Below are 24,996 nucleotides of genomic sequence, written 5' to 3'. Positions count from 1 at the left end.
CCACCTCCCAGGATGCAACGCAGGGAGCCGGCTCGCGACTGGCCCGCCCCACCCACCCTCGGGCCAGCTGGCCTTAAAGGGGACGCGGCCCGAGTGGCCGCCCGCGGGGGTAGCCCCCGCTCTGGCTCCGCCCCGTTTCCCGCACCTCGCCCCTCCCCCCCCTCCGCTCCGTCCCGCAGCCCAGCGACCGCGCAGCAGAGTTTCACTGTCCGGGACCATCTGGGGTTATGCGGAGCGGGGTGGGTGGAGTTGGACATCACGGTGGCAGCAGCATCCCTGAGGTCTGGGACCCCCCTGGAGGGGAGCGGAGGACCCGCCCTGACCTCGCCTGGCCCAGCCTAGTCCAGCCTGGCCCGAGCGCCCCGCCCAGGAGTGGGTTCTGAGGTAAGGCCTGCTGAAGTCCAGGAGGTAAGGGGGCCCTGGGGGTGAGTGCTGGTGGCAGGGGTGGGGGGCAGAGAGTGTCTGCACCCTGATGTTTCCAGGGCCCCATACTTACCTACAGGGTTCTGAGAGCAGGAGAATGGGAGGTGGGAGGTCTAGGTTCTTCTGGGCCTTGCTGTGTGACCTTGGGCTATTACTGCCCCTCTCTGAGCCCTAACCATCTTCATCCACTGAGCATAGAGGTGGGCCAGCTCCTGCCCCCTTCAGTACTGAGAGCACACACGCCTAGTACCACGAAGCTTGGCAATCTTTTTGCGGAGAAACCCCAGTCCCAATCCGGGCTGGGCAGGGATGCGATGGCAGAAGGAAGGGAGAGGAGGGGGCCCCAGAGAGAGTACAAACCGAGGATCCGGAGACTGCCTGGTCGTCTTAGCTTCCCAGAATCTGGATCCCTTGACAACCCTTGCAGATCGGACAACCGAAGCATAAACTCGTGTCCCCCCCCCTCCGAGAAAAATCTGGGTTGGGAGCAGGGACTGGGTTAGTCAGGGGTAGTTCTGGAGGCAAGGGTTGAGTGTGGCCAGTCCCAGAGGTGGAACAATGCTCCTGTCAACTTCTGTCTTCTCTTTCATTCCTCTTCAGTAATAGGGCACTTGCCTGTCCCCAGCAAAACCCTTGCTCAGGGCCAGACAAGGCCTCCTAGGAGGAAGGGTGCCGTTAGGGCTGCCTTGGTCAGGCACTAAGTTAAAAAGCGGACCTTCTGCAGCTCAGAGACCCCAAGGTGCCCCCAGGAAGCCCTGGCACCGATGGAAGGAAGTCAGGATGTGGGGTGTGAATGTGAGGGGCTGAGGGAAGGTTAATCCTCCCCATCCCTAGCACAGGGCAGGGACCTGCTGACCCTCCCTCCCCCTTTGGAGGCCATCTGGGAACAGCTGCCCTAGGGGCTAACCAGGAACAGGGTTTTTAATTCTGCTTTTCTGCCTTGCTTGTGTGGATCATTTCTGGAGTGGTTAAGGGCTCTTTCAGTCTCGTCTAGTGGCCTCTGTGGGGTGTCTCACAGATGCTCAAGGGTTGTGGACCAGGTCCAGGCAGAGGAGGGGGCGGGGACTGAACTCAAGGTTAAGCCTGTCTCTGGGAGCTACTTTTCTGGTCACATCCTGGATTTTATCTCGTGTTGCTGTCACGTGTCTCTCATCAATAGCTAGGCACACCTTCACGGCCACCTCTGTACCATCCTGGGCGCTGTGTACAGAACAAGATTGGATCTACTTCCTACAGCATCAGGCCCTAGCCAGGTGGGTGAGAGAGCATGCAGGAGTCAGACTGCAGAGAGTGAAGAAGCCAAGGCGGCCTTGGAGCCAGACCTCTGAGACTTGCTCTGTGGAGGGACAGGGAATGGCCTGCAAACTGGGCATTGCGGGATGAGTCAGAACCAGCCAGGAGAGAAGAGGCGAGCCCTTTCCAATAGAGAGGACACCAGGAAAACAAAACAAAACAACAGAAACCCTTCTCAAATTCCCATCTACGCCCTGTATCAGTGTTGTGTCTCCCAGATAGCCCCAGTGCCTGGTTTTGTCGGAGGGGGCTAGTGGCCTTGAGGTTCTGCGTAACCAGGCAAGAGGGGACTTTTCAGACATGAGGTTCATCTGATGGCATTGCCGAGAGAGTTGGGCCCAGAGAGAGGCTGAGAAGGTGATGGAGGCTGAGCTGATCACTAGAGGTCTCATCTCTGGTCTCTGTCTCCCTCTCCACAGCCCCCCAGGTGGTGATAGAGAGGAGCCAGGTCCGCCCAAGCAGAAGCAGGGAACTGTCAGCACACAGCCGAAATGTCAGGGGCTATCCATGAAAAGGCCAGGGCCTCTGGGAGGGGTGTTGCTTCTCCCTGGTGGCCTGGAGCATACAGACAGAATGTGCCGGGGCACCCAGGGCTGGCAGGGTGAGGACACAAGCTCAGGGCTTGGGCAAGGGCATCAGCCCTGGCTGGAAAAGGCCAAGGACTAAGTGGCCATGCATCTTCCGTTTAGGTCTCAGAGGCTGAGAGGTGAAGGAGTTGCTTCCTCCATGACCAAGGCCACCATGGTGGCTGTGTCTGGCTAAATTAAAAACTGCGTCCCTCCAGGACTTGTGCCTTTAGTGGAGGATGGATCAGATGAGGGAGTGAGGTTTAGAAAACTACTGTCCTGGTCCAGGCAAGGGAAACAGAGGAACTGATGTTGGGGGAGCGTGGAAACAGATGAACTAAAGGAATTCCTAGAGGCAGCTGGCAGTGCATGTTCCCTCCACGACAGAGGGCCAATAAGAGACTCATGACTGCCCAAGCCACCATCTTTTTTTTTTTTTTTTTTCTTTTTTACACTGACCTAATCCTGGGAATAGCAGACGCAGAACAGCTCCTGTTTTCCAGAGAGAAAGCTGAGGTGCTGGTTCTGAGGGGAAGCCTTGGACCCATCCCTGATGCAGGCTCTAGTGAGGGAGGAAGGGCTGCTGTACTTGGTGTGGGACTGGCTGCACTCAGAGCCTGTGTGGACACGCCATCCCTGCTGGGTAACCCAGCCTGCTCCTCTGAGAGAGGAGGCCTACAGCTCCTTCCGGGGGCGGGGTGGGGGGAAACGCCAGCTGATTCTGTGTCCTGGAAACGTGTTTCCCCCTGCTCCCTATGCTGCTCTCCTTCTCTGGTCTGCGACCGGAATCAGGTGAAGTCAAAACCTCCGAAGCTCTTTTGCACGAATGCATCCAGGATATCGCGGAGTGGGTTTACTGGTAACCATGGTGACAGCTGACCCAACTGCTTGCGTAGGAGTTGGAGCAGGTAGCAGGGCTGGTGCTTTGTGGAGAGGCCAAAGACTGAGGAAGGCTGGCTCCAGCAACTGGAACTTCGGGTGATACTGGAGGGGGGCTTCCAGCTGCCAAGTGTGGCCCACCTGAGGTAGTGTCAGGTAAACTGGCAGGGAATTGTGGGTGTTTGATTATTCGGTTTTTGTGGTTTAATCTAAGGCCATTTATCCCCATTTTTAAAACAAGAAAAGCAGTGTGTATGTGTATATATATATATATATATATATATATATATATATATATATATGCCTATGCCTTACTCAAGGTCACTCCATTTCTACTTTGATTTTTTTAAAAAATCGTTTTCTAGAACCTTCCCTGGCTCCAGAATTCCATTTGTGCCTGCCCTTTGCCCTCACCCTCTATACATGATGCCAAAGTCTCATTGATTAAGATTCCTTCTCAGCAGTGTGCGTGCTGGGCTTTCTTGGCAGCCAGGGTTAAGAAGCACGACCCACCCGGTAGTCTACACGACCTAGGGGGTTGATGACAGTAACTGCCTTGTTCTAGGCCCTGCCTAAGAAAGGGGGCCCGGGGTGATGTGACTGTGGGTGGGGGTGCCCTCCTGTGTTCTGTTAATTCTTCTAGTGGTGCTGGGGATCCAGCCGTGGCATTCCCAGCCTCCAGGCTGGTCTCGAAAGGTCTGCGGATTCTGCTTCACACCGCCTGTTGCTCTCTAATCACATCTGCTTCCTTCCACCGCTGGGCTTGCGCCTCCTTAAGGTAGTGGGAATTGATGTCTCTTGAGAATTTCCTCACATCCAGCACCACGCTAAGGGCGTCTTGTTCCTTTTCATAGCCCAGAGAGTGAGAGGTTCAAGGGGCAGGGTAATCTTTCTGGTAACCAGAATGCATGCCAGATAGGCCTCTCTCAGAGTAAACATGGAGTCTCACCTACCATCCTCACACTGCCTAATTGAGGAGGCCCTGGGCACCTGACTGCTTTCTCTAAGGTGAGAACAGTGAGAGCCGGCTCTGGTGGCTCACACCTGTAATCAATCACAGCCCTGAAGAGGCTGGGGGAGGACACCACAAGACTCAGGTTCCCCTCAGCTGCAAAGTAAAACCCATCTAGAAGCAAAACATACAAACAAAATGAAAACAGATAAGCAAATCCCAAGAAGCAGGCATGGTAATTGAGATGGGAGTGCTTGCCTAGGGTGCATGAGTCCCTAGGTTCAATCCCATGATCAGACAAATGGAACTCCACAGTGAGATGCTAAGAGCCCTCGGGCCAAAGGCCCTGTTGACTCTGAGGCGGCCAGACTAGCATTTGGGGGCCACTGATCTGGGCTACAGTGTACCCTACAGTCACGGAACTCCAAGATTCTAACTTGGCGTGTCAGATGCCAGCCACTGAGAAGTAAGCTTGGTCCCTGTCCCAGGGAGCTTACACCCCGAGACAGACTTAAACAAAGGGGCCCCTGGAGAGAGACATGCAGTAATTAAGGGCGGGGCGCAGTTCAGAGGCAGGACACAGAAGTGCGAGTCTCCATAGAGCCTGGTGTGTAGTTGATTCCAGAACAGCTCAGGTTCCGAGTCAAGTGTTCTGTCCCCTTGTCCAGAAAATGTCCAGCTGTCCTCACCCAGCTGCAGTGGGAAGCTTCAATGGTTTTCATGGAGTCAGCAAATGAGGCAGCTACTGTGGGTTTTGCCTAGAATAGGATTATGCAGAGAAAGGGCCCTGCCTTCTCTTAGGTGCCATCTAGATAAGGGTAGGCCAGCGGTACCTGTGAATATCAGCCTGAGACTCGAGAGCCAGATGGCTCAGTGTGCAGGGCTTTTATGCCACAGGGCAGCGAGGATCTGACTCACCCAACACATGCCTGCTGTGTGCTAAGCCCCATGCTAGGTTCCGGGAGGCTGATACACAAACCTTGACTTCACTGGTGGGGAGGCCGACACCAGCCAGGGGTTGTAGAGGAGCTGGGCAGGGTGTTCTGAAACAGGGAGGGAGGTCTGGTGAGGCTGCTCAGAGCGCCCACTAAGTGTCTTGGTTACTTTTCTATCCTTGTGACAAACACCACAACCAAGGCAACTTGTAAGAGTTTAATTTGGAATTGATGGTTTCAGAGGGTTTGAGTCCACGATGGGTGAGCAAAGGCATGGTAGCAGGAACAGCTGAGAGCTCACATCTTGTTGGGTAAGCAGGAGGCAGAGAAAGCTAACTTCTGAACCCTAAAAGTCAGTGTTATGGCACCCCCAAGACCACACTTCCCACTTCTCAAATTGGCCTTTCCGTGGGAACCAGGCCTGTTGGGGGCCATTCTCATTCAAAGCACCACACCAAGCGAGGAGAGGAGGTGGGGAATGCATGTGACAGGAACATGGTGGACAAAGGGCAGGGGCTGAGGCTGGAGAAGCAGGTAGGGCCCTGGGGTGAAGGGCTGTGCAGCCAGGCTGGCTGGGAGGGTCAGTGAAGGAAGGCCATTGGGATGATAGGCTTCACCGGTGGCAGCTGGCAGAGGGAACAGGCTTAGCCTAGAGTTTTCCAGGTGCACAAAGCACCCCAAGGGAGCGAGGGTTTCTTGCGGCTCCCTTCTCAGGTGTAACAGTCAGAGTGGGGCGGTCACGGGGCAGAACTTGAAGCAGCTGGTCACTGCACGCTTAGGAAGGCGAGGGCAATGAGGGCTTGTGGTCCGGTCCAGCCCAGAGGATGGGTCTTTCATCTCAAATCAATCAAGATAACGCCCCACAGGTGGCCAGAGGCAGAAATCTCTCTCTGGTGTGCCCAGAAGCGTGTCTTGCAGGTGATTCTAGGTTCTCTCAAATTGATAACTTAATCCACCGTGAGGACGGTTTGGCTGGACCGGGAGTGGTTTTTTTTTTTTTTTTTTGCTTTTAGGAAAAGCAGTTTGCCCGGTGTCTGATAGTGGTAGGGCCGTAGAGATGAGATGCCTGTGGTACAGCACTCTCCAAGAGAAGTTTCCTAACTTGTCCGTGATCTGAGAAAAGGGTCTTGGGCGGAGCCTAGTCCCCACCCCACCCCATGTGGCTTTCCCAAGACTACTGCGTTTTTTCAGGAGTGTCTGTAGTCACCAGAGTGGTGAGGAGAAGGCGCCCAGCAGCCAGAGCTGGGATTCCCAGGGGCTGGGAAGGTGCCACTTTGTTCTACTTCTTTGCGATAAAGATATTCGTGTGTGTGCCATTTTACAGGCGAGAAAACCGAGGCCCTTCTCCGGCGTCAGCACCCTGGGATCTGGACGGGGTGTGTGTCAGAGCGCCACCCTGCTCCCTGCCCCCAGCCGCGTGTGGTCGTCATGGACAAGATCCTGGAGGCCGTGGTGACTTCGTCCTACCCCGCCAGCGTGAAGCAAGGACTGGTGCGGCGCGTGCTGGAGGCTGCGCGGCAGCCCTTGGAGCGGGAGCAGTGCCTGGCGCTGCTGGCCCTGGGCGCGCGCCTCTACGTGGGTGGCACGGACGAGTTGCCGCGCCGCGTGGGCTGCCAGCTGCTGCACGTGGCGGGGCGCCACCACCCCGAGGTTTTCGCAGAGTTTTTCAGCGCGCGCCGTGTGCTGCGCTTGTTGCAGGGCGGCGCGGGGCCCCCCGGGGTGCGCGCGCTGGCCTGCGTGCAGCTGGGGCTGCAGCTGCTGCCGGACGGGCCGGCGGCCGACGAGGTATTTGCGCTGCTGCGGCGCGAGGTGCTGCGCACCGTGTGCGAGCGGCCCGGGCCCGCCACCTGCGCGCAGGTCGCCCGGCTGCTAGCGCGCCACCCGCGCTGCGTCCCCGATGGCGCGCACCGCCTGCTCTTCTGCCAGCAGCTGGTGCGGTGCCTCGGCCGCTTCCGCTGCCCGGCCCAGGGCGAGGAGGGCGCCGTGGAGTTCCTGGAGCAGACCCAGCAGGTTAGCGGGCTCCTGGCGCAGCTGTGGCGCGCGCAGCCCGCCGCCATCCTGCCCTGCCTCAAGGAGCTGTTCGCCGTCATCTCCTGCACAGGTGTGTGTGCAGCCCGGGCTGGGGCGGGCACTCGGGCTAGCCTTGGTGAGGGTTGCACACGGCGGCGGACTGCGGCGCTCGGTTTTAGTGCGCAAATCTGCCGCGGGTGTTTGCTGTGGGTATCGTCGCGTGGTGGGGCTGGAAATGCAGGGAGCACACTGTGTGGGGCGGAAGATGAGATCAGTTTGGGAGGGCAAGAGTGGTGGTGGGTCCTGAGCTTTAGGGTCAGGAAGGCTTGGTCTGGAATCATTAGCGTCTGACAGTGGGGGAGTTTGCAGACGATATTTAAACTCAGGCTCTATCTTTTTGAAATTTTTTTTTATTTTTATTTCACGTGTATGCGTGTTCTGCGTGTGTGCCTGGTCCGCTGAGATCAGAATAGGGCACTGATCCCTGGAAGTTAAGGATGGTTGTGAGCCACCTTGTGGATGTTGGGAACCAAACTGCGTTCTCTGCAAGAACAGCTAGAGTTCTTAATCACTGAGCCATTTCTCCAGCTCCCGAACCCTTGACATCCAGTTGCCAATCAGCAGTGGATCTTAGATTCTAGCGTGGATGACTGATCTGAAGGCTGTGATTTTTCTGATCTTAGGGCTGTCGTGTGGAGGTGGGGGGGGGGGGAAGAGCCAGGGCCAGCCTCTGCACCACGGCCTGTCTCCTGTACCACTGCACAAGAGTTTGGCATTAAATGTGCCGTCTCCCCTTTGTGTAGCTGCACCTGGAATGTCCTTTCCTCCCAAGGCTAAGTTCCAGCCTGAACTCTTCCGCAGGGTGTCTCTGCAGGTTTGGTTGTCAGCTTATGCCAGTGAAGGGTTTTGAATGACTGTGTTACACGGAATCGGAGGCTTTGATGCTGTAGGGGGAGGGGAGGTGGCCCCACGTGCTATCTGCCTAAGCAGTGAGAGAGAGCAGGAGGGCATGGAGAGCTCAGGCTAGCCCTGTTCCAGAGGAAGAGCCACCGTCCAGCGCGTTGGCCAGTGTGGTCCAGCACCTCCCGCTGGAGCTCATGGATGGTGTGGTCCGGAACCTCAGCAATGACGACAGCGTGACAGACGCCCAGATGCTGACTGCCATTAGCAGGTGGGTGCGGGTGGGCTTGTCCCCCACTTCTCTCTGAAGCTCTTGACTATGGATGGAGACTCAGGCTTTTTGGGGTCAGAGGCCAGGCTCATCTGTGAGTTCTACGGTCCTCCTCTGCTTGGCCTTGGGTTAGGTGTAAAGGACACAATCCTGCCCCAGTGATCCCACCAGACTGGTGCTAGTGTGTGACTCCGAACCCTCTGCCTCAGTTTCCCTCTATGGAAAGCAGAAGTGCATGGTAGGATGAGAAGATAAAGATGGGGTCTGAAGGAGTGCCCCAGTAGCGAGGAGTGCTTGCCCCTGAGGACCTGACTTCAAACATCCACTTCCTGGCATGGCCGTACATACAAGTGACTTCAGAATCGAGGGGGCAGAGATGGCCAAATCCTGGGGGTTCCATGACCAGTCAGCTTCAGGCTCTTGGGAAACCCTGAAGACCAGTAATAGAGCAGGGCACCTGCTGTCCGTTAGATTCCGTTCTATAGGTACACACGCACGTGAAGGCACACGCATGAAGACACACACACACACACACACACACGGTGAAAATAGTTTTGGTGTACTTTTTGAGTCTGGAAAAGATCAGAAACAGTTTGGGTGCTTTTCAACTCACTGTATCTGTGTACGTCCCCCCTCACTTGAATGTTGTCACCCCGTGAGCTAGCTTACCCTGACTGCCTTGTGACCTCTGACTAGGCTAGGCGGCCTGTACTCCTCTCTTCAGGCCTTGGCCTGAGCCGACCCCACCGACCTGGCATGCCTCCCTCTGCTGTTCTTCCTGTACCCATGCCCAGGGCACCATCTCCATAGGGTTCTCCCAGGTTCCATTCCTTGTCTTTAGTGGGTGAGGGTGCAGGCCAGGAGGGGCTTGTCTTCCAGGCTTCTCAACTGTGTGACTTTGTTTCCCTTTCCTCAGCTCTAAACTGGTCATCCTTGGGCCCATCCGATAATGTGTTGAGAATTAGGTGAAAGTGAGCCGTCCGTGAGGTGCAGCACAGCACCATGGGAACATCCATCGGGGCCATTATTCTTCCTCACGGTGGCACCATCAGCTCAGTATCTGAGATTGGCGCTGGTTCCTGAGCACATACCAGCCCGTGCTCAGTGTGGCACACGGTCCTGTGGGGGACACTGCAGGGTCTAGCTGTTGCCCTCCTATGTGATAGTTCTCAGGAGGGGAGTTGTCTCGATTTGCAGCTGAAGTCCAGGCTCAGAGGGGAAGTGATTTGCCCTGGTCCGCAGCAGGGACTTGGTGGAGCCAGAGTTCTCAGCCCAGGCTGGAGCTCTTTGCCAGGATAGCCCACAGTGCCTTCTCTCCCGTGGTCCGGTACAGTGGGTGAAAGGGTCTGGCTTCCCTCTGGAGGACTGGGAGTCATTTCTGCTGGGTGCGGGGCTCGTTTGCATTTTCCAAGAGTGCCCCATTTGTCGCTGTGCTTGTGTGAGTTAGGACTTTATGGTCAGTCCCTGGGCTTCCTTACTCTGGCTTCTGGGCCTCCCCTATCCCCTTCCCGTCACCGTCATTCCCCTCACCAGGATGATCGACTGGGTGTCCTGGCCCCTGGGGAAGAACATTGACAAGTGGATCATTGCCCTGCTGAAGGGCCTGGCTGCTGTGAAGAAGTTCAGCATCCTGATTGAGGTTTCGCTCGCCAAAATTGAGAAGGTTGGTGGCCCCTGTCCGAACCTGGGCTTGTGGCCTTTCCTGCTGGTCTCTTCTGGGCTGGCCCAGTGCAGGTGTGGGATGCAGGGTCTTGGGGTCACTGCGTGACGGGGCTAATTCGCTGCTCCTCTCTGGGCCTCAAATCATAGTTCCATTACCCTGACCGCTCATCCCAGGGCATGTCTGCCCACCCATTGCTCGCCCAACCCTGGCTACCTGCTTTATACCATGCTTTGCTCCATCCAGCTCCGAGGCATGTCTGTCTGTGTTCTTGAGTCCGTAGTCAACCTGTTGCTTCCACTCAGCTGAGTCAACTGTGGCCACGCTTGGCTTTGGGTAGTAGCCCGGGTCTGGGGACCCCTGACACGAGCTCTTTTCCAGGTCTTCTCTAAGCTGCTGTACCCCATTGTTCGGGGGGCCGCCCTGTCTGTCCTCAAGTACATGCTCCTGACTTTCCAGCACTCCCACGAGGCCTTCCACCTGGTAAGGGCCCCGCTGCTGTCTCCTCTACCCGAGACCTAGCGTGGTTTTCTGCTGGGAGACGGGAGCTGGGACTTTTGAGGCCAAGCTCTGGGTCTTAGCACAGGAAGCTCAGGCCCTCTTGTAGAGGTGGGAAGCGGAAGCCAGAGGATGTGTGGCTTTCACGAGCACACTGTAGGATGACAGGGCCTGGCTTGGTGACAGCTATAGTTCTTCCCGGTCAGGCGTCAGGAATTTGCTACAGGTGTTTGCTCTCCCAGTTCCCAGACAGGCCTGCCTTCTTGTGATAAAGAAATGGCGTTGGGGGCTGGAGAGATGGCTCAGCAGTTAAGAGCATTGTTTGCTCTTCCAAAGGTTCTGAGTTCAATTCCCAGCAACCACATGGTGGCTCACAACCATCTGTAATGAGGTCTGGTGCTCTCTTCTGGCCTTCAGGCATACAGACAGAATATTTTATATATACTAAATAAATAAATATTAAAAAAAAAAGAAATGGCGTTGGGGAGAGGGTCGGCAGGTCACTGGCCCCAGAGAGTAGATGGACAGGGAGGGTTCCAGCCGAGTTGCTCTGACTCCCAAGTCCCCGTCCCTCCTGCCCTTTGTTGCCCACAGCACTCACTGGCCTGGCCCAGGCTCCCCTTCTTGTCCTCCAGGCTCTCCAGCGAGGGGGCTCCCTCCCAGACCCTCACATTGGAGCTTTAGTTTTCACAGCTTCTGCACAGGGCAATAACTTTGCGCTTTCCGGTTTGTTGATGAGAAAAGATCAGGACCAGGGATGAGGACCAAGTGTCGCTATGGTGACCTTAATCTGGGATGGGATAAACCCCAAGGATGGTAGGTGAGGAATGAGGTGGTCCCTGTCTAGAGCCTTCCATGTGCACACACTGTCTTCCTATTCCTGGCCCCATGTTCCTGTGGCCCAGCTCCCCATTATGACGTTGGGATGTCATACCCTAACGGGCTTGAAAATTGAAACTCCCTAACGCTGCGGAACTGAGCAGGCTTTGAACTGAGATGGACCCGATTCAGACACATGAAATCCTGATAGATTACAGAATCTGTCTGGGCCCCAGAAGGCAGGGCTCAGTGGCAGCGCTCTTGCCTGGCACGCACAAGGCCCTGGCTTCTGTCTCCAGCACCACCAGCCTCCCCACCCCCAGTCATATAACACAAACTAGGTGGTTATGCTCCTCAGCTCACTCAGGTGACTGACGGGTGGTGTGAGTGTTTGCTGTGGCCGCAGGCTGGTTGGGTGAGGCTGAACAGCTAACCCCCCCAGCTGTGAGGAAGGAATTATTTATCTTGCTTTGCAGATAAAGAGACTGAGGCAGGGAGTCTTAGAGCTTGTAAGAAAGATGACTTTGTGTGTGGTGCTCAGCTCTACGTAGTGAAGGAGGACACGGGTCACATGATGCCCCTTCCATCCGTCGAGTTCCCCCCTTGCAGTCGAGCCACAGATGGGTAGCCTGGCGCTCACACTAACCCCCCTTTTCTCTTGTAGCTTCTCCCTCACATTCCTCCCATAGTGGCCTCTCTAGTCAAGGAGGATTCGAACTCTGGGGCCAGCTGCCTGGAGCAGCTGGCAGAGCTGGTCCACTGCATGGTGTTTCGGTTCCCAGGCTTCCCAGACCTGTATGAGCCTGTCATGGAAGCCATTAAGGTGAGTGGACGGCCTTCTCTGAGACTATACCATGGCTTGGGAGCAGCTTCCATTACCTGAACCCTTGCTGTTTCTTGTCTCCTCTCTGGGTCTCAAAGACTGCCTTCAGTGAGCCTTCCCCAGGCTCTTCAGTGAGCCTTCCCCGGGCTCTTCAGTGAGCCTTCCCCGGGCTCAGTGTCCACCTCACTTCCGTCCTCAGGTTTCGGCAGGGCCTCTCAGTGACTCCTGCGGCACCAGCACTGTGTGTCCCATGTCTCTGTGTGTCCCAAGCACTTCAGAACAGGGGTGACACCCGGCTAATAGGACTAGGCTGGTGAGCTGCCCTCAGCCAAGCTGGGGACCCAGGCACAAAGCAAACCAAGATATCTTCCTGGAGAATTTTTGGAGCCCATTGGGGTAACAGACCTGCTTACAGGAAGTCTAATCTAAGGACCGATGATACAGGGAGATATGGGGGCGGGCGAAGGCCTCTTTCAGAGGCTCTGATGTGATGCTCACTGCCACAGCAGACCCGATCGATGCTCAGGACACTTCTCTACAGGACATCCGGGCATGTGTGTTCAGACATAGAGACAGCTTTTCCGTGTGTGTGTGTGTGTGTGTGTCTGTGTGTCTGTCTGTCTGTCTGTCTGTCTGACTGTCTGTCTGTGTCCATATATGAAGAGGCCAGAAGAGGGCATTGGAATCCCCTAGAGCTGAAATGACCAGTAGTTGAGAGCCGCCTCCTGCTGTGCACATGGGAACTGATAACCCTTGCAAGAGCAGCTTGTGCCTTTAACTGGTGTGCCATCTCTCCAGCCACATAGCAGACATCTTTTAAAGGACAGAGATGATCTTGCAAGAGAATTGAGGGGAAACCTCCAGGGAGCCCCAAAGGAAGAGAAAGCTGAGTTCTCAGATGGTGAGGGGGGCCGAGGATAATGGCTTGGAGCCAGGGATCAGTGACATGACCAGCTTCAAGCACAGAGGGGCTTGAACTGGTGTCAAGAAGCCCCATTAACCTCCACTGTGGAGTGGTACTATGAAGCCCCTCGAAAGCCAACAAAAAGGCTTCCATGTTGATAAGAAGAATGGTCTAGAAAAAAAAAATGCATGTGGTCCAAAACAGAAATTGGGAAAACTTTTCTGGCTTGATGTAGACCCTAGACGAGAAAAAAAAAAAGGAATTTGTAACCACCAGGTTTAGGGTTTGAAAGTCAGACCACTTGGTGGTGGTGTGGGTATTGTTATCTGTGTAGGCATTGATTTAAAAAAGTATAAACTCACAATACCCAAGGGCTGTCTGGTAGACATAAAACAAGCCAGCAATATCAGGCTGTATTGTAGATGAGTTCATCTAGAAATTACTGTTGTAAAATCCTTCCCAGGAGCCAAAAGCTATGTCCCCCACCCCCTTCTTTCAAGGCCCCGGTGACAAACCCAGGACAAGTCTGCCGAAGTTCACTCCTGGGAACCAGTGGCTTTATAGGCTTCTCTACAGAGCCTAGGAAAAGGGGCTATTAAGAAGGTGTGGGTGATTCCCCTGTAGCTCCACCTGGAAAGCCTTTACCTCCTGCAGAGATGAGTCCTTCTCTGTGGCCATACAGGTACAGCCCTCCTCTAGTCTTCCCTAATCGGTATACTCTAGCCTCTCCTTAGGCCACAACAGGTGGTGGGTGATGTGGAGTGGAGGGAGAGCAGTTTGACCTTGACTATTAGGGTCTGGAAGGAAGACACCAGATACGCGTGGGAAGGGCCCACAGGTGGGAAAGGTGAGTCTAGTTTGGTAATAGTCAGTGGTATGCAGGGGGCCTCAGAAAGGCCTTGAATCCAGGCAGAATCACTCTTTTTTGCTCAGTAGATCTGAGTTGCCCAGGTTGCCCTTGAACTTGTCTTCCTTCAGCCACTACCCAAGTGGCTAGGATGACAGGCAACTTTTTCTTTTCTGTTTAAAAGAATGTCATCGGTGAGAGGTGACTGGTGTAGCTGGTAAACGATCCCCGGGAAGGCTCAACAAGAATGTTAACCGTGTGGTCAAGGCTGGGTGGGGGCTCAGGCAACGCTAGCGCAAAGCTCTGCTGCCTTGGACTAATGTAGGGCTCTGTGCTCAGCCCGAAGGATGTTCCGGCTCATTTTATGTCAACCTGAAGCAAGTGTGGTGCTTGGAATAGGTAAGACCTGCATAGACTCGTGTTTGATGCTTGGCCCATAGGGTGTTGCACTCTTAGGAGGTGTGGCCTTGTTGGAGGACGTGTGTCCCTGTGAAGGCTTTGAGGTGTCAGAGGCTCAAGCCACTCCCAGTTATAAGTCGCTCTTGTAGGTGCCTGTGGGTAGAGATGTAGAACTCTTGAGTTACCTCTCCTGCGCCATATCTACTTGGATACTGCCATGTTTCCCACCATGATAACAATGGATTACACCTTTGAAACCGCAAACCAGCCCCAATTCTTTATAAGAGTCTGGTCATATCTCCTTACAGCAGTAGACACTGAATTAAGATGCCATGGTAGAGTCATCAGAGAGGAGGGAGCCTCCTTGAGAGAAAATGTCTTCAGAAGGTCCCGTTGTAGACAAGCCTGTAGGCATTTTCTTAATTAGTGGTTGATGTGGGAAGTCTAGCCCCTTGTGGGTGGGGCCATCCCTAGGAGGGTGGGAGAGTGGTCCTGGGTTCTATAAGAAAATAGGCTGAGCAAGCCAGTTACCAGCACCCCTCCATGGCCTCTGCATCAGCCCCTGCCTCCAGTGTCTTGCCCTGCCTTAGTTCCTGTGCTGACCTCCTTCAGTGGATGTGGAAGTGTGAGCCAGGTGTGCCCTTTCCTTCAGTGGGTGTGGAAGTGTGAGCCAGGTGTGCCCTTTCCTTCAGTGGGTGTGGAAGTGTGAGCCAAGTGTGCCCTTTCCTACAGTGGATGTGGAAGTGTGAGCCAAGTGTGCCCTTTCCTTCCCAAGCTGCTATGGTCCTGGCTTCATCACAGTGACGAGAACCCTAACAAGGGCAGAAATTGGTGCCAGGATCGTGGGGCGTTGCTGTGACAGACCTGATCATGTTTTTGAGGGGGGACTGTTGAAGGACTTTGGAACTTGGGTCAAGAAAAGCCATTGAGTATTGGGGGCTCAATGAACTCTTCAGTGGGAATGGGAAAGAAAAGCCAGAAATTGTCGATAGGAATGCCAACAGTAGAGCCTGGCTTGTGAAGGTCCAGAGGGAAGATGGAGAGTTGCTGCAGGACTCTCCGGGCCATTGAATATTTGCTACTTTGAATTAAGATTCGGTGACATTATCAGTGATTGAGACCGGCATCACTGAGGTGAAATCTGGGAAGTGTTTCCTGAGTCAGCACACGGAAGCTGTGTGCCAGAGGTAGCCAAGGTTGTACCTTGTTCTGGCAGCTGAACTTGGTAGTGTAAGGGTCTCCCAGGTGGTACTGGTTTGGAAGGCATGAGGGGGTCGTAGAGAGCAGCTGAGGCTTGGCACTGTGAGAGGCCAGGAGAGGCTGCTGATGAAGCTGTTCCTTCAGGAGCAGTTGACTGCCCAGGATAGAAGGGGTCATGAAGAGAAGGCAAGGCTCGGCACCTGGGAGAGCGCCTGGGAGAAAGTGAGGCCCAGATGCAGCAGAGACTCCGGCATTCTGGAGGTGCCAGTATCTAGCTTGGGGTGACCACCAGGAACAGCACCAATGGTGGAGTGGAGCTAGCTGGCGCTTGGGAAGATAATCCGTGAGCTGCAGAGGGAGGAACCAGAGATTGGCCCAAGCCCTTTGGGAGGAGTCCTGAAGATTGAGTGGATCCCAGACAGTGGATGTTAGAGTTTACATAATTGGAGTTTGGTTTTGATTTGATTGTAAATGTGCCCTGGTTCTTCCCTCTTGAAGTAAGAAAGTATTTAATTTTTGATTTTATAGGATCCCACAGTTGAAAGAATTTGGATTTTAAAAGAGGTTTTGGATTTTTTTTAAAGAGAATTTTTAAAGTGGTTGAACTTGTAAGACTGTGGGACTCGTAAGTTTGAGAGTATTTTACAGTGTGATGTTAAAATTTGGGAAGGCACACGAAGGGAGAAGTTGTGGCTTAGTGGATGTGTTTGTGTCAAGTTGACAAAGCCAGTTACGCTAGCTTGTTTTATGTCAACTTGACCCAAACTGTAGTCAGCAAGGGGGACCTCAACTGAGAAAATGCCCCAGATCTGGCAGTAGGCAAGCCTGTGGGTATCTTCTTAGCAATTGATGTGGGAAGGTTCAGCCCATCATGGGTGGGGCCATCCCTGGGTTGGTGGTCCTGGGTTCTGTAAGAAAGCAGGTAGAGCAAGTCAGTAAGCAGCAGCTCTCCCTGGCCTCTGCATCACTTCCTGCCCCGGTTCCTGCCCTGTTTGAGCGTCCGTGCTGAGTCCCCTCAGTGATGGAGTGTGGTGTGGAGGTGTGAACCACCTAACCTTTCCTTCCGGAAATTGCTCCTGGTCGTGGTGCTTCACCACAGCAATGACTAGTTAGAGGAAGTGTTTGGAATGCCTTGATATCTACTCGATAGCAGCGTGCTATGCTTAGATGCTTGCTTCTGATGTCACTAGAACTGGTGCCAGACAGCCTCTTGGTGCAACTGCTGAGTGTGACCAAAGATAGCCTGGGGAAGCATGCTGAGCCCTGGGCCTGTGACAAAGGACAACCTCAGAGCCCTCAGACCTCTCACCGCTGTTGCGGGACCAGTGCCGGGCATGACTGATCTGCCTGGACGCTGGCTCTGTGATCTCACACTGGGAGGCTGAGTGGGGTCATCACTGCGACCTGCACACGGATGGAAGGGAAGGGTGTCTTCTCGGCACCTGAAGACACCGAGGCACCTGGAGGTCAGCAGACTGAATCAGAGGCCTGCTAAGCACTCTCACCTACTGTGGCGAGAGTTGGGGCTGGGACCGAGGTCTCGACACCACTAGATCTGGCTGGCGGCCAGTGTCATCATGGCTTAGAGTGTCACCCCTGGGCTCTGCCCACAGCAAACGTGTTAGTCGCCTAGTGTTTATGGGACTACACAATCCTTTGCTCTGCTGAATCCTAGTTTTTTTTCATCTCTGAGATGGGGATTGCTCCTTCAGACAGCACCTGAAAGATGGCATAGAAGGCCCACGCGTCAGAATGAGACCCTGTGTGAGCTGTAAGCGGGGCTGTGCAAACACCCTTCCAGATGCCTCTGAGTGTGTGCTTGGGAGAGAGCGGTGGAGTGGGCTCTGGTGACTTCCTGGAGGAAGTTGGCTCTGCAGCTACCGCTGATGTCCACTGTCCTTCCCCAGGACCTCCACATTCCCAATGAAGACAGAATCAAGCAGCTGCTGGGGCAGGACGCCTGGACCTCGCAGAAGAGCGAACTGGCTGGCTTCTATCCCCGGCTCATGGCCAAGTCAGACACGGGCAAGATTGGTTTAATCAACCTGGGCAACACATGCTATGTGAACAGTGTCCTTCAGGCCTTGTTCATGGCTTCCGAGTAGGTGCTCTTCTGCTTTGCTCTGTTTCATCCTTCCTCCCTCCCTCCTTCTCTCCCTCCCTCCCTCCCTCCCTCTCCCTCCCTCCCTCCCTCCCTCCCTCTCCCTCCCTCCCTCCCTCCCTCCCTCCCTCTCCCTCTCTCTCTCCCTCCCTCCCTCTCCCTCTCTCTCTCCCTCTCTCCTTCCCTCCTTCCTTCCCTCCTCCCTCCCTTCGACAGGTTCTTACTCTGTAGCCTAGGCAAGCCTGCCTCAGCCTCCTTGAGTGTTCGTATTGTGGGTGCAGCTGCCACATCTCCTTTTCTGCCATTAAGAAAGCACAGTGTCCATCACCCAATCACCCGTAGCTCCTGGTACACCTTGTGGCTTGCTTGCCACATTGGGCACGAGATGAAGATGGACGCTTAAAAGAAATCCCACACTAGCTCAGAATTGAGGCTAATAGAGGGTTATTTATTTAGGAGTAGACTCACAAGTCACAAGTCTGCTGGAACAGGGAACAGCAACCGAATCCCGCAGTCAGAAAAGAGGCCGGATGCTTGTTTTACACGGGCATAAGTATTATAAGGGGCCACGCCCAAGTGGGCGGGTAACTTAAGGCCACTGGCTGTAGGATTTTCTACAGCACCCTCAGGGCTCCATCTTTGGCTCTGGGAAGAGGAGCTCTCTCTGGCATGCCTCTGACCGTCAGTCGGTTTCCTCTGAGCTGGGCGCCGCTGTCCTCACTTCCTGCTGGGGTGAACTTGGTGTTCTGATTTCTGCAATGCCCACACGATGACTTCTGTAAAATACAGCAAAAGGATTTGCTGGGAAAATCCCTTGACTGTGTGGTCTTGTGATGTTAAGATGCTACAGCCCTCTGTGCTGCTCACTGTCTGCATCTAACCTTGTCTGAGACCTGCCATGGAGCGCCGGGTGCTGCCGTCCTGGCAGGGGCTCTGAATGGAGCAGTGTAGGACGGACCTGCTGCTGCGAAGGAAGGCAGCGTGCTTCAGGGACAGTGGGTCTCAGGACACCCTGACCCTACAGGCGCTCCATGCAGTGTTCTCTTGTGCCAGGGAAAACCCTCTTTTAGAACCTGCCTGGTTTGAGGGCAGAGGCTTACTTAACTCAGTGTGGCCCTGAGCAGGGGCCGCAGGAATGGGTTGAGGGCTGAGGTTGGGAGTGAACGAGTCCTTGTTATCGTGGGGAGCATGCCAGTGCTTGGGGTGATGCTACAGACTCTGGGGCGCCGGTGTGCCTACCTTCCAAAGCTGGCATGTTTGAGTCCTGGAGTCATGGGGTGTTGGAGCTGGAAGAGAGGGCAGGGGTCACTTGGTTGTCCCATTTATTGTGTCCCAAGGCCATTACAGAATTCATGGCCCCTGCCACACCAGACCAAGTTGTTCACCATCTTCTCTCTGGTCTCTGGCCTCATCTGGAGCAAATGCCAGAGGCTCTGGATGACCTGGATAGGGAGTAGCGGCTCCCTGGGGGCCTTAGCTTACCCTGGGCCCCTGTTTCTTTTGAAGCTTTCGACACTGCGTGCTCCGCCTGACTGAGAACAACTCGCAGCCCCTGATGACCAAACTGCAGTGGCTGTTTGCCTTCCTGGAGCACAGTCAGGTGCGTGCTGGGCTCAGTGGGGCGGGGCGGGGAGGTAATGCCAGGTCCTGCCAACACTGTTCTGCCTCCAGGACTTGCCTGTGCCTAGCTAGAAGCTCCTGTTGTGTGGATTGAGCTGCTGAGCCCTAGTCCATACTGGCGCCAGTTCATAGCCAAACTTCCAGGCCCGTTCAGTGTCCTGATGCAGGGGCTGCATCTGGAGCCTCTTCTGGGCTGTGCCACGCCAGCCCCCCCCCCCCCCTGCAGAGTTCAGTCCTGTGCACTAATGCACTCTGGTCTGCTGACTATGAACACCTCGGTTACCTGGGTCTCTGACCCAAGTATAGAACCCAAAGTCTGAGGCCAGGGTTGCGGGAGAGCCTCCCTCTGGTGCTGGAAAGGGGAGAACAGGCTGGGTGGGGGTTGATGGCTCACGGGAAGGGGGCAAGACCTTGGGAAGATGTCATGGAAGAGGCCTCTATACCCTGGGGACTCATTTTGGCAAAGCAGGGGATTAGGCAGAGAAAATGAACAAAGGCCAGGAGAGACTTAATGTGGTCTGTGAGGGCAGAGCAGATTCCTAGGGGGTTAATCACCAAAACAATGATGCCCACTCCTAGACTGCATGGACCGTGGATGTGGGTCAGGATCAGCTGGGAGCGCGGGAGGGTAGGAGGCGGCCGTATTTGGAACATTGTCTTGATAGATCTCGGGCATGGCAGGCTGCCTGTTGCCGGGCATATGGCTTGATTTCCTGACCCCCCCCCCCCTTCACCTGCCTGTCCTAGAGGCCAGCCATCTCTCCCGAGAACTTCCTCTCTGCGTCCTGGACACCCTGGTTCAGCCCTGGAACCCAGCAGGACTGTTCGGAATATCTGAAGTACCTGCTGGATCGGTAAGAAACGCTGCGTGGGTCAGGAAGGTGTGGGTCCTGAGAACACTCGGGGCGGCAGCTTGTCCCTCTGAGTGGGGGTTGGATCTTCCTTGCTCTTCTGAAGGACAGAGAAGGTGTGGACCGTAGGTGTCCAAGGACGCTGAAGTGCATGTGAAGCCCGGAAGGGGCTGTCAGTGTGTGCATGAGTATCCAGTGTGCTGCATGAGCGTGCTAATCATCACACAGCTCTGGGGCCACCTTTACGTAGGCATGTGCTAGGTGAGTGTGTCAACACAGAAGTACAGGGATGGGAATTGTTTTGGCAGGCTCTTCCATGTGTCTGAAGCATGGCGGGGCAGTGTGTACACCCCGCCTCTCTGCTTGTTCCAGGCTTCACGAAGAGGAGAAAACCGGGACGAGGATCTGCCAGAAGCTCAAGCAGTCCAGCTTGCCCTCCCCATTGGAAGAACTCCCTAGCTCCCATGCAACATCTGTGGAGAAAATGTTTGGAGGCAAGATCGTGACTCGGATATGCTGTCTGCACTGCCTCAATGTTTCCTCTCGGGAGGAGGCCTTCACAGACCTTTCTCTGGCCTTCCCTCCTCCCGAGCGATGTCGTCACCGCCGCCTGGGCTCAGTGGTGCTCCCCACAGAGGATATGCGAACCCAAGAGATGGCACTGGCTCCCAGAGCCCCAGCAGCACAGAGGCAGAGGAAGCATTGTGTCACAGGGGATGCTCCCTGCACTGAGCTAGACATAGAAGGGCTGAGCATCGCAGACACAGGTGAACAGAGTGGGCAGGAGGAGAAGGCGGAGAGGGAGCAGGCGGGAAAGGAGAAGGAGGCCGCAGAGGAGGAAGAGGAGGAGGAAGGAACAAGGGAAGAGGAGAAAGAGCAGGGGGAAGAGAAGGAGAAAGAGAAAAAGGAAGACGAAAAGGAAAAGGAAGCCGAGAACGGCAAGGAGAAGGAAGGGGACAGCTTGGGTCCAGGGACCCAAAGGGATACCGCCGTCCCACCCAGGGAGCAGGTTTGTGGCCCTGAGGGTTCCCGCTCGGTACTGGACCTGGTCAACTACTTCCTGTCCCCGGAGAAGCTGACAGCTGAGAACCGTTACTACTGTGAGTCATGCGCCTCCCTCCAGGACGCGGAGAAGGTGGTGGAGCTGAGCCAGGGTCCGCGCTACCTCATCCTTACGCTACTGCGCTTCTCCTTCGACCTGCGCACCATGCGGCGCCGCAAGATCCTGGACGATGTCGCCATCCCCCTCTTGCTGCGCCTGCCGCTGGCCGGGGGTCAGGGCCAGGCCTATGACCTCTGTAGCGTGGTGGTGCACTCCGGAGTGTCCTCAGAGAGTGGCCACTACTACTGCTATGCCCGGGAGGGCGCTGCCCGGCCGAGCCCCGTCCTGGGGTCCACGGACAGGCCTGAGCCTGAGAACCAGTGGTACCTGTTCAACGATACCCGGGTCTCTTTCTCGTCCTTCGAGTCCGTCAGCAACGTCACCTCCTTTTTCCCCAAGGACACCGCCTACGTGCTCTTCTACCGCCAGCGGCCCAGGGAGGGGCCCGAGGCCGAGCCCGGCTCTCCCCGAGTCCGAGCAGAGCCCACCCTCCACAAGGACCTGATGGAGGCCATCTCCAAAGACAACGTCCTCTACCTGCAGGTGAGTCCTCTGCTGAGGGTCAGTAGCGCTCTGGACACCCGATGCCACGCCCGGGTGAGGACCTGGCCCCGGCGTAGCCACCCACACAGGCCAGCTTGTTCTTCCGAGTCTTTCTTAGTTTTAATCCATCCACTCACTTGGCGCTTAGTGGGGGATATGTTGGCAGCTGGAACGGCACACCCCTTAACCTCAGAGGAGTGGACCCTGAATAACAGCACAGGTTGATGCTGAAAGAGTGGGATTAATGCGCAGGGACTGCTTCTGGGGCTCCTAGAGGGTCCACTTCTTCAGTGGCCTTCATGTCCCAGTGTTCTCCTTTGTCACTGCTTCAGGCTCCCTTATCAGAGTCCAGAGCCATGGGGCGGCCACACCGGGGCTCTGTGGGTCCTGCACCTAGAGTTGGTGTTTCCTGTGAGGACCGGGAGGGCATGGGACACCAGCCTGCTTCTGCATTTGCTAGGCCCTGCAGCAGAGGTGTGGCTTGGTCAAGTCTGAGAGAGGCTGATCTTATTTTAGCAGGGAAGGACCTGCTCATGGGCAGAAGATGGACCTCATACCCCAGGAGAGGCAGCGAGGGGCAGCTGGAGGGGTTTTCTCGAGGTCCCAGGCGGGCACTCAGCTGGTCGTTATCTAGTGGTCATTGGGAGGAGAGTAGAGTCTGAATCTTAGACCTGAAGTTCTCCACCCTGCTCCTCTCCAGGGGCAGTCCGGGATGGGAAGGGGCCCGGAGCTGCTGACAGTGCTGTGCTCCGCCTACTCCAGGGCTAGTCCGGGAAGGGGAGGGGCCCCGGGGCTGCTGACAGTGTTGTGCTCCGCCTACTCCAGGGCCAGTCCGGGAGGGGGAGGGGCCCGGGGTGCTGGCAGTGCTTTGCTCCGCCTACTCCAGGGCCAGTCCGGGAAGGGAAGGGGCCCGGGGCTCCTGACAGTGTCGTGCTCCGCCTACTTCCTGTCCTCATCTGTTTCCAGGAGCAGGAGAAGGAGGCCCGGAGCAGAGCGGCTTATATCTCTACACTCCCTGCCCCTCCACACTGGGGTCGGGGCTTTGATGAAGACAAAGACGAAGATGAAGGCTCTCCAGGGGGCTGCAACCCTGCAGGTGGCAATGGTGACTTCCACAGACTGGTCTTCTAACGGGAACCCCGCCTGTGGGGTGTCACAGTCAACCTCAAGAGTGGGCCAGGTGGGGCTCGGGGCCCAGGCAGAGCCCTCTGCCATCTGGGGTCTTAGGGAGCTGCGGAGGCAAGCCCAAGGCGAAGCAGGTCCTTTCGAGGGCAAGGAGGATGGAGAGGGACCATCTGGGGTGTCAGCCTACAGCTGAGGGTCACGGAGAAGCTGAAACCCAAAGCTCCTTATGCAGCATCCTATTAAGATGTTACGGTTGGAGCAGCCTGGATGAGCCCACTCTGGGCTCTGCCTCCCTGCAGACCCAGGCAGCTCAGGAGCCGGGGTGGCGTCCGTTTGGTGTCCTGCATCCGGTAGCCCTTCCTTCTCTTCTGGTTCCTTCACCCAGTTCTTCCTCAGTAGGAGAAAAAGCACAGCTCAAGTCTAACCCTGCCACCAAGAAGGGGGGACTGTGTTCCCTCTGCCTGCCCTCTTGTTTCTTCAAGGGGGCCCCTAAAACGAGGTCTGTGGGTGCCTACACCCACCGTGTGTTTGAGGCATTAGTGGAAGGCAGCATAGCACAGGATTGGAGGTAAGAGTCTTACCTGCCTGCACCCCTCAGGCAAGCCACTGGGAGAGCCCCTTCCCTCCCCTCTCCAGCCTGCCTCAGTGCCTGAGATGCTGCCAGCGCATCGCTGTCTAGTTAAGGTCCCGAGTCCTTACCCTACTGAAGACAGTCTGTCGAAAGCCATTGTCATTTGAGGGAGCTAGCTGGCTTGGCTCCTCTGCTAGAATGTGCGGGCTGGGTAGGTATGAACTGTGTGATGCACACAACCTCATTGTGCCCTGAGACTACTATAGCCCTTCTCAGTGGAGAAGAAACCTGTGTTCTTAATAGGAATAAAACTCGCTTCTCTGAAGCCTGTGCAGGTTGCTGTTCTTCCAGCTTGAGCTGTGGCGTCTGCTATCCTCTGGGATGCTCGTTTGTGTCTACGCAGTTTTGACAGAAACTTGGCCCCCCCCACCCCCATAGGTAAGATGAGGATGTGCCCATGACCTGGGGACTTTAGAAGTAGCAAGGAGGTGCTCAGTGCTAGGTCTTGGAGGCTCCGGAGCTGGCAGCCTCCTGGGGCAGAGAGCAAGGGTGTGGCTGGGGAGGCTTCACGGGATAACTTGGAGCAGACTGGTTTGCCAGGTAAACACAGAAACCCAACAATGACTTTTCAGATTCCGAGAATTCTGAGCTGCCTTCCTCTATCCCTTCTCTGAGGAGGAGGTCATAGCCTGTGCCTGGCTAGACGAGGTGTGGGCTGGGACGAACTGGGAAGCAGGTCTCCGACACTCCAGAATCGACAGCGCTTTTTAAAAAGATTTTATTTTATTTTTTTATTGTATGAATGTGTGTCCGAGTGTCTGTGTACCATGTCTGCGAGGAGGCCAGTAGAGGGCGCCAGCTCCCCTGGAACTGCAGGTACAGGTTGTTGGGAGCCACCTAAGGTGGGTGTTGGGAACCAAACGGCTGAGCCATTTCTCCGGTCCCAATATCCAGCTCTTTCCTCGGGTTCCCGTCACAATCTTGAAGCCGAAGAGGGACATGGGCGGCTGTGAGTACAGGGAGGGTCTGGGACTGGTCTGCACCCCATGTCCCCTTCCATGCTTACTCGTCCTCTTAGGAACAAAGCGGCTCAGAGGTCATGATGGGGCTGTGACAGGGCTTTCATGGGCTGCAGTAGAGGTTTTGGTCCAAATGCTGGACTCCCGAGCTGTCGGGGGAAACTGATCGTCCTGCCCCAGCTTCAGCTTCTGGAGTGCTGGATTACAGAGGTGCACAGCCATTAATGCCAGACGCTGGTCTGAGAAAGGAGGTTCCGTCCCTGTCCCTGGCTTGGAAAAGTGCCCAGCCGTTGGCACGGAACAGAGTTGGGCACACCGGCTCCCAAGCCTGTTTGTCAGAGGTGTGGCCGTATGACAGCATCAGTCTCAAGGCTGCCCAGGATGGTACAAGAGTAAGTTTCCACGCCCTGAAGACGATCTCCAGCAGCCCACTCTGGGTGGCACTCCTAAAGGACTTTATTGTCCTGCTTCTACACGATAGTAGAAAGGACCGGCCAGCTCCAGGCCTGTGACATCTGTAGTCACCGCCGCAGAAACACGACTCACGTGAACACGCTTCCCGCCCCACCCCCAGACCTCACACGATAAATACACGTTACAATTTTTTTTGAAAACAGAATAAATTAATAACTTAAGTGATTAGGCACCAACAATGATTTGAAAAATTAAATGTCGATCTTAAATG

At 55.4% G+C, this 24,996-nt stretch overlaps 1 protein-coding gene and 1 long non-coding RNA gene across 2 annotated transcripts; one reads left to right on the top strand and one right to left on the bottom strand.

The window, feature by feature from the left end:
• Nucleotides 1-96: 96 nt before the first annotated feature.
• On the top strand, nucleotides 97-23,617 carry Usp35 (ubiquitin specific peptidase 35). Its single transcript, XM_038314300.1, has 11 exons — nucleotides 97-384; nucleotides 6,373-7,149; nucleotides 8,097-8,229; nucleotides 9,763-9,892; nucleotides 10,271-10,372; nucleotides 11,871-12,029; nucleotides 17,287-17,480; nucleotides 18,987-19,080; nucleotides 19,848-19,954; nucleotides 20,324-21,596; nucleotides 22,563-23,617. The coding sequence occupies exons 2-11, from the start codon at nucleotides 6,477-6,479 to the stop codon at nucleotides 22,725-22,727; spliced, it is 3,030 nt and encodes a 1,009-aa protein (XP_038170228.1). The 5' UTR covers nucleotides 97-384; nucleotides 6,373-6,476; the 3' UTR covers nucleotides 22,728-23,617.
• LOC119803069 lies at nucleotides 18,149-20,561 on the bottom strand. The gene is made up of 3 exons (XR_005283518.1): nucleotides 19,944-20,561; nucleotides 18,720-18,766; nucleotides 18,149-18,256 (listed from the first exon to the last, which is right to left on the bottom strand). It is a non-coding gene; the product is annotated as an uncharacterized LOC119803069 (long non-coding RNA).
• Nucleotides 23,618-24,996: the final 1,379 nt, after the last annotated feature.

The sequence above is a fragment of the Arvicola amphibius genome, chromosome 12 (assembly GCF_903992535.2).
Source record: "Arvicola amphibius chromosome 12, mArvAmp1.2, whole genome shotgun sequence".
Lineage (NCBI taxonomy): Eukaryota > Metazoa > Chordata > Mammalia > Rodentia > Cricetidae > Arvicola > Arvicola amphibius.
The sequence above is the reverse complement of the archived record's forward strand: the minus strand, read 5'-3'. Positions and strand labels throughout refer to the sequence as shown.

Bases quoted from the DNA above. Each gene is read 5' to 3' on its own strand.
- Usp35 (XM_038314300.1), top strand. From the start codon at position 6,477: ATGGACAAGATCCTGGAGGCCGTGGTGACTTCGTCCTACCCCGCCAGC. The intron at 10,373-11,870 runs GTAAGGGCCCCG...TTTCTCTTGTAG, and splicing joins CCCACGAGGCCTTCCACCTG to CTTCTCCCTCACATTCCTCC. The intron at 17,481-18,986 runs GTAGGTGCTCTT...TTTCTTTTGAAG, and splicing joins GCCTTGTTCATGGCTTCCGA to CTTTCGACACTGCGTGCTCC.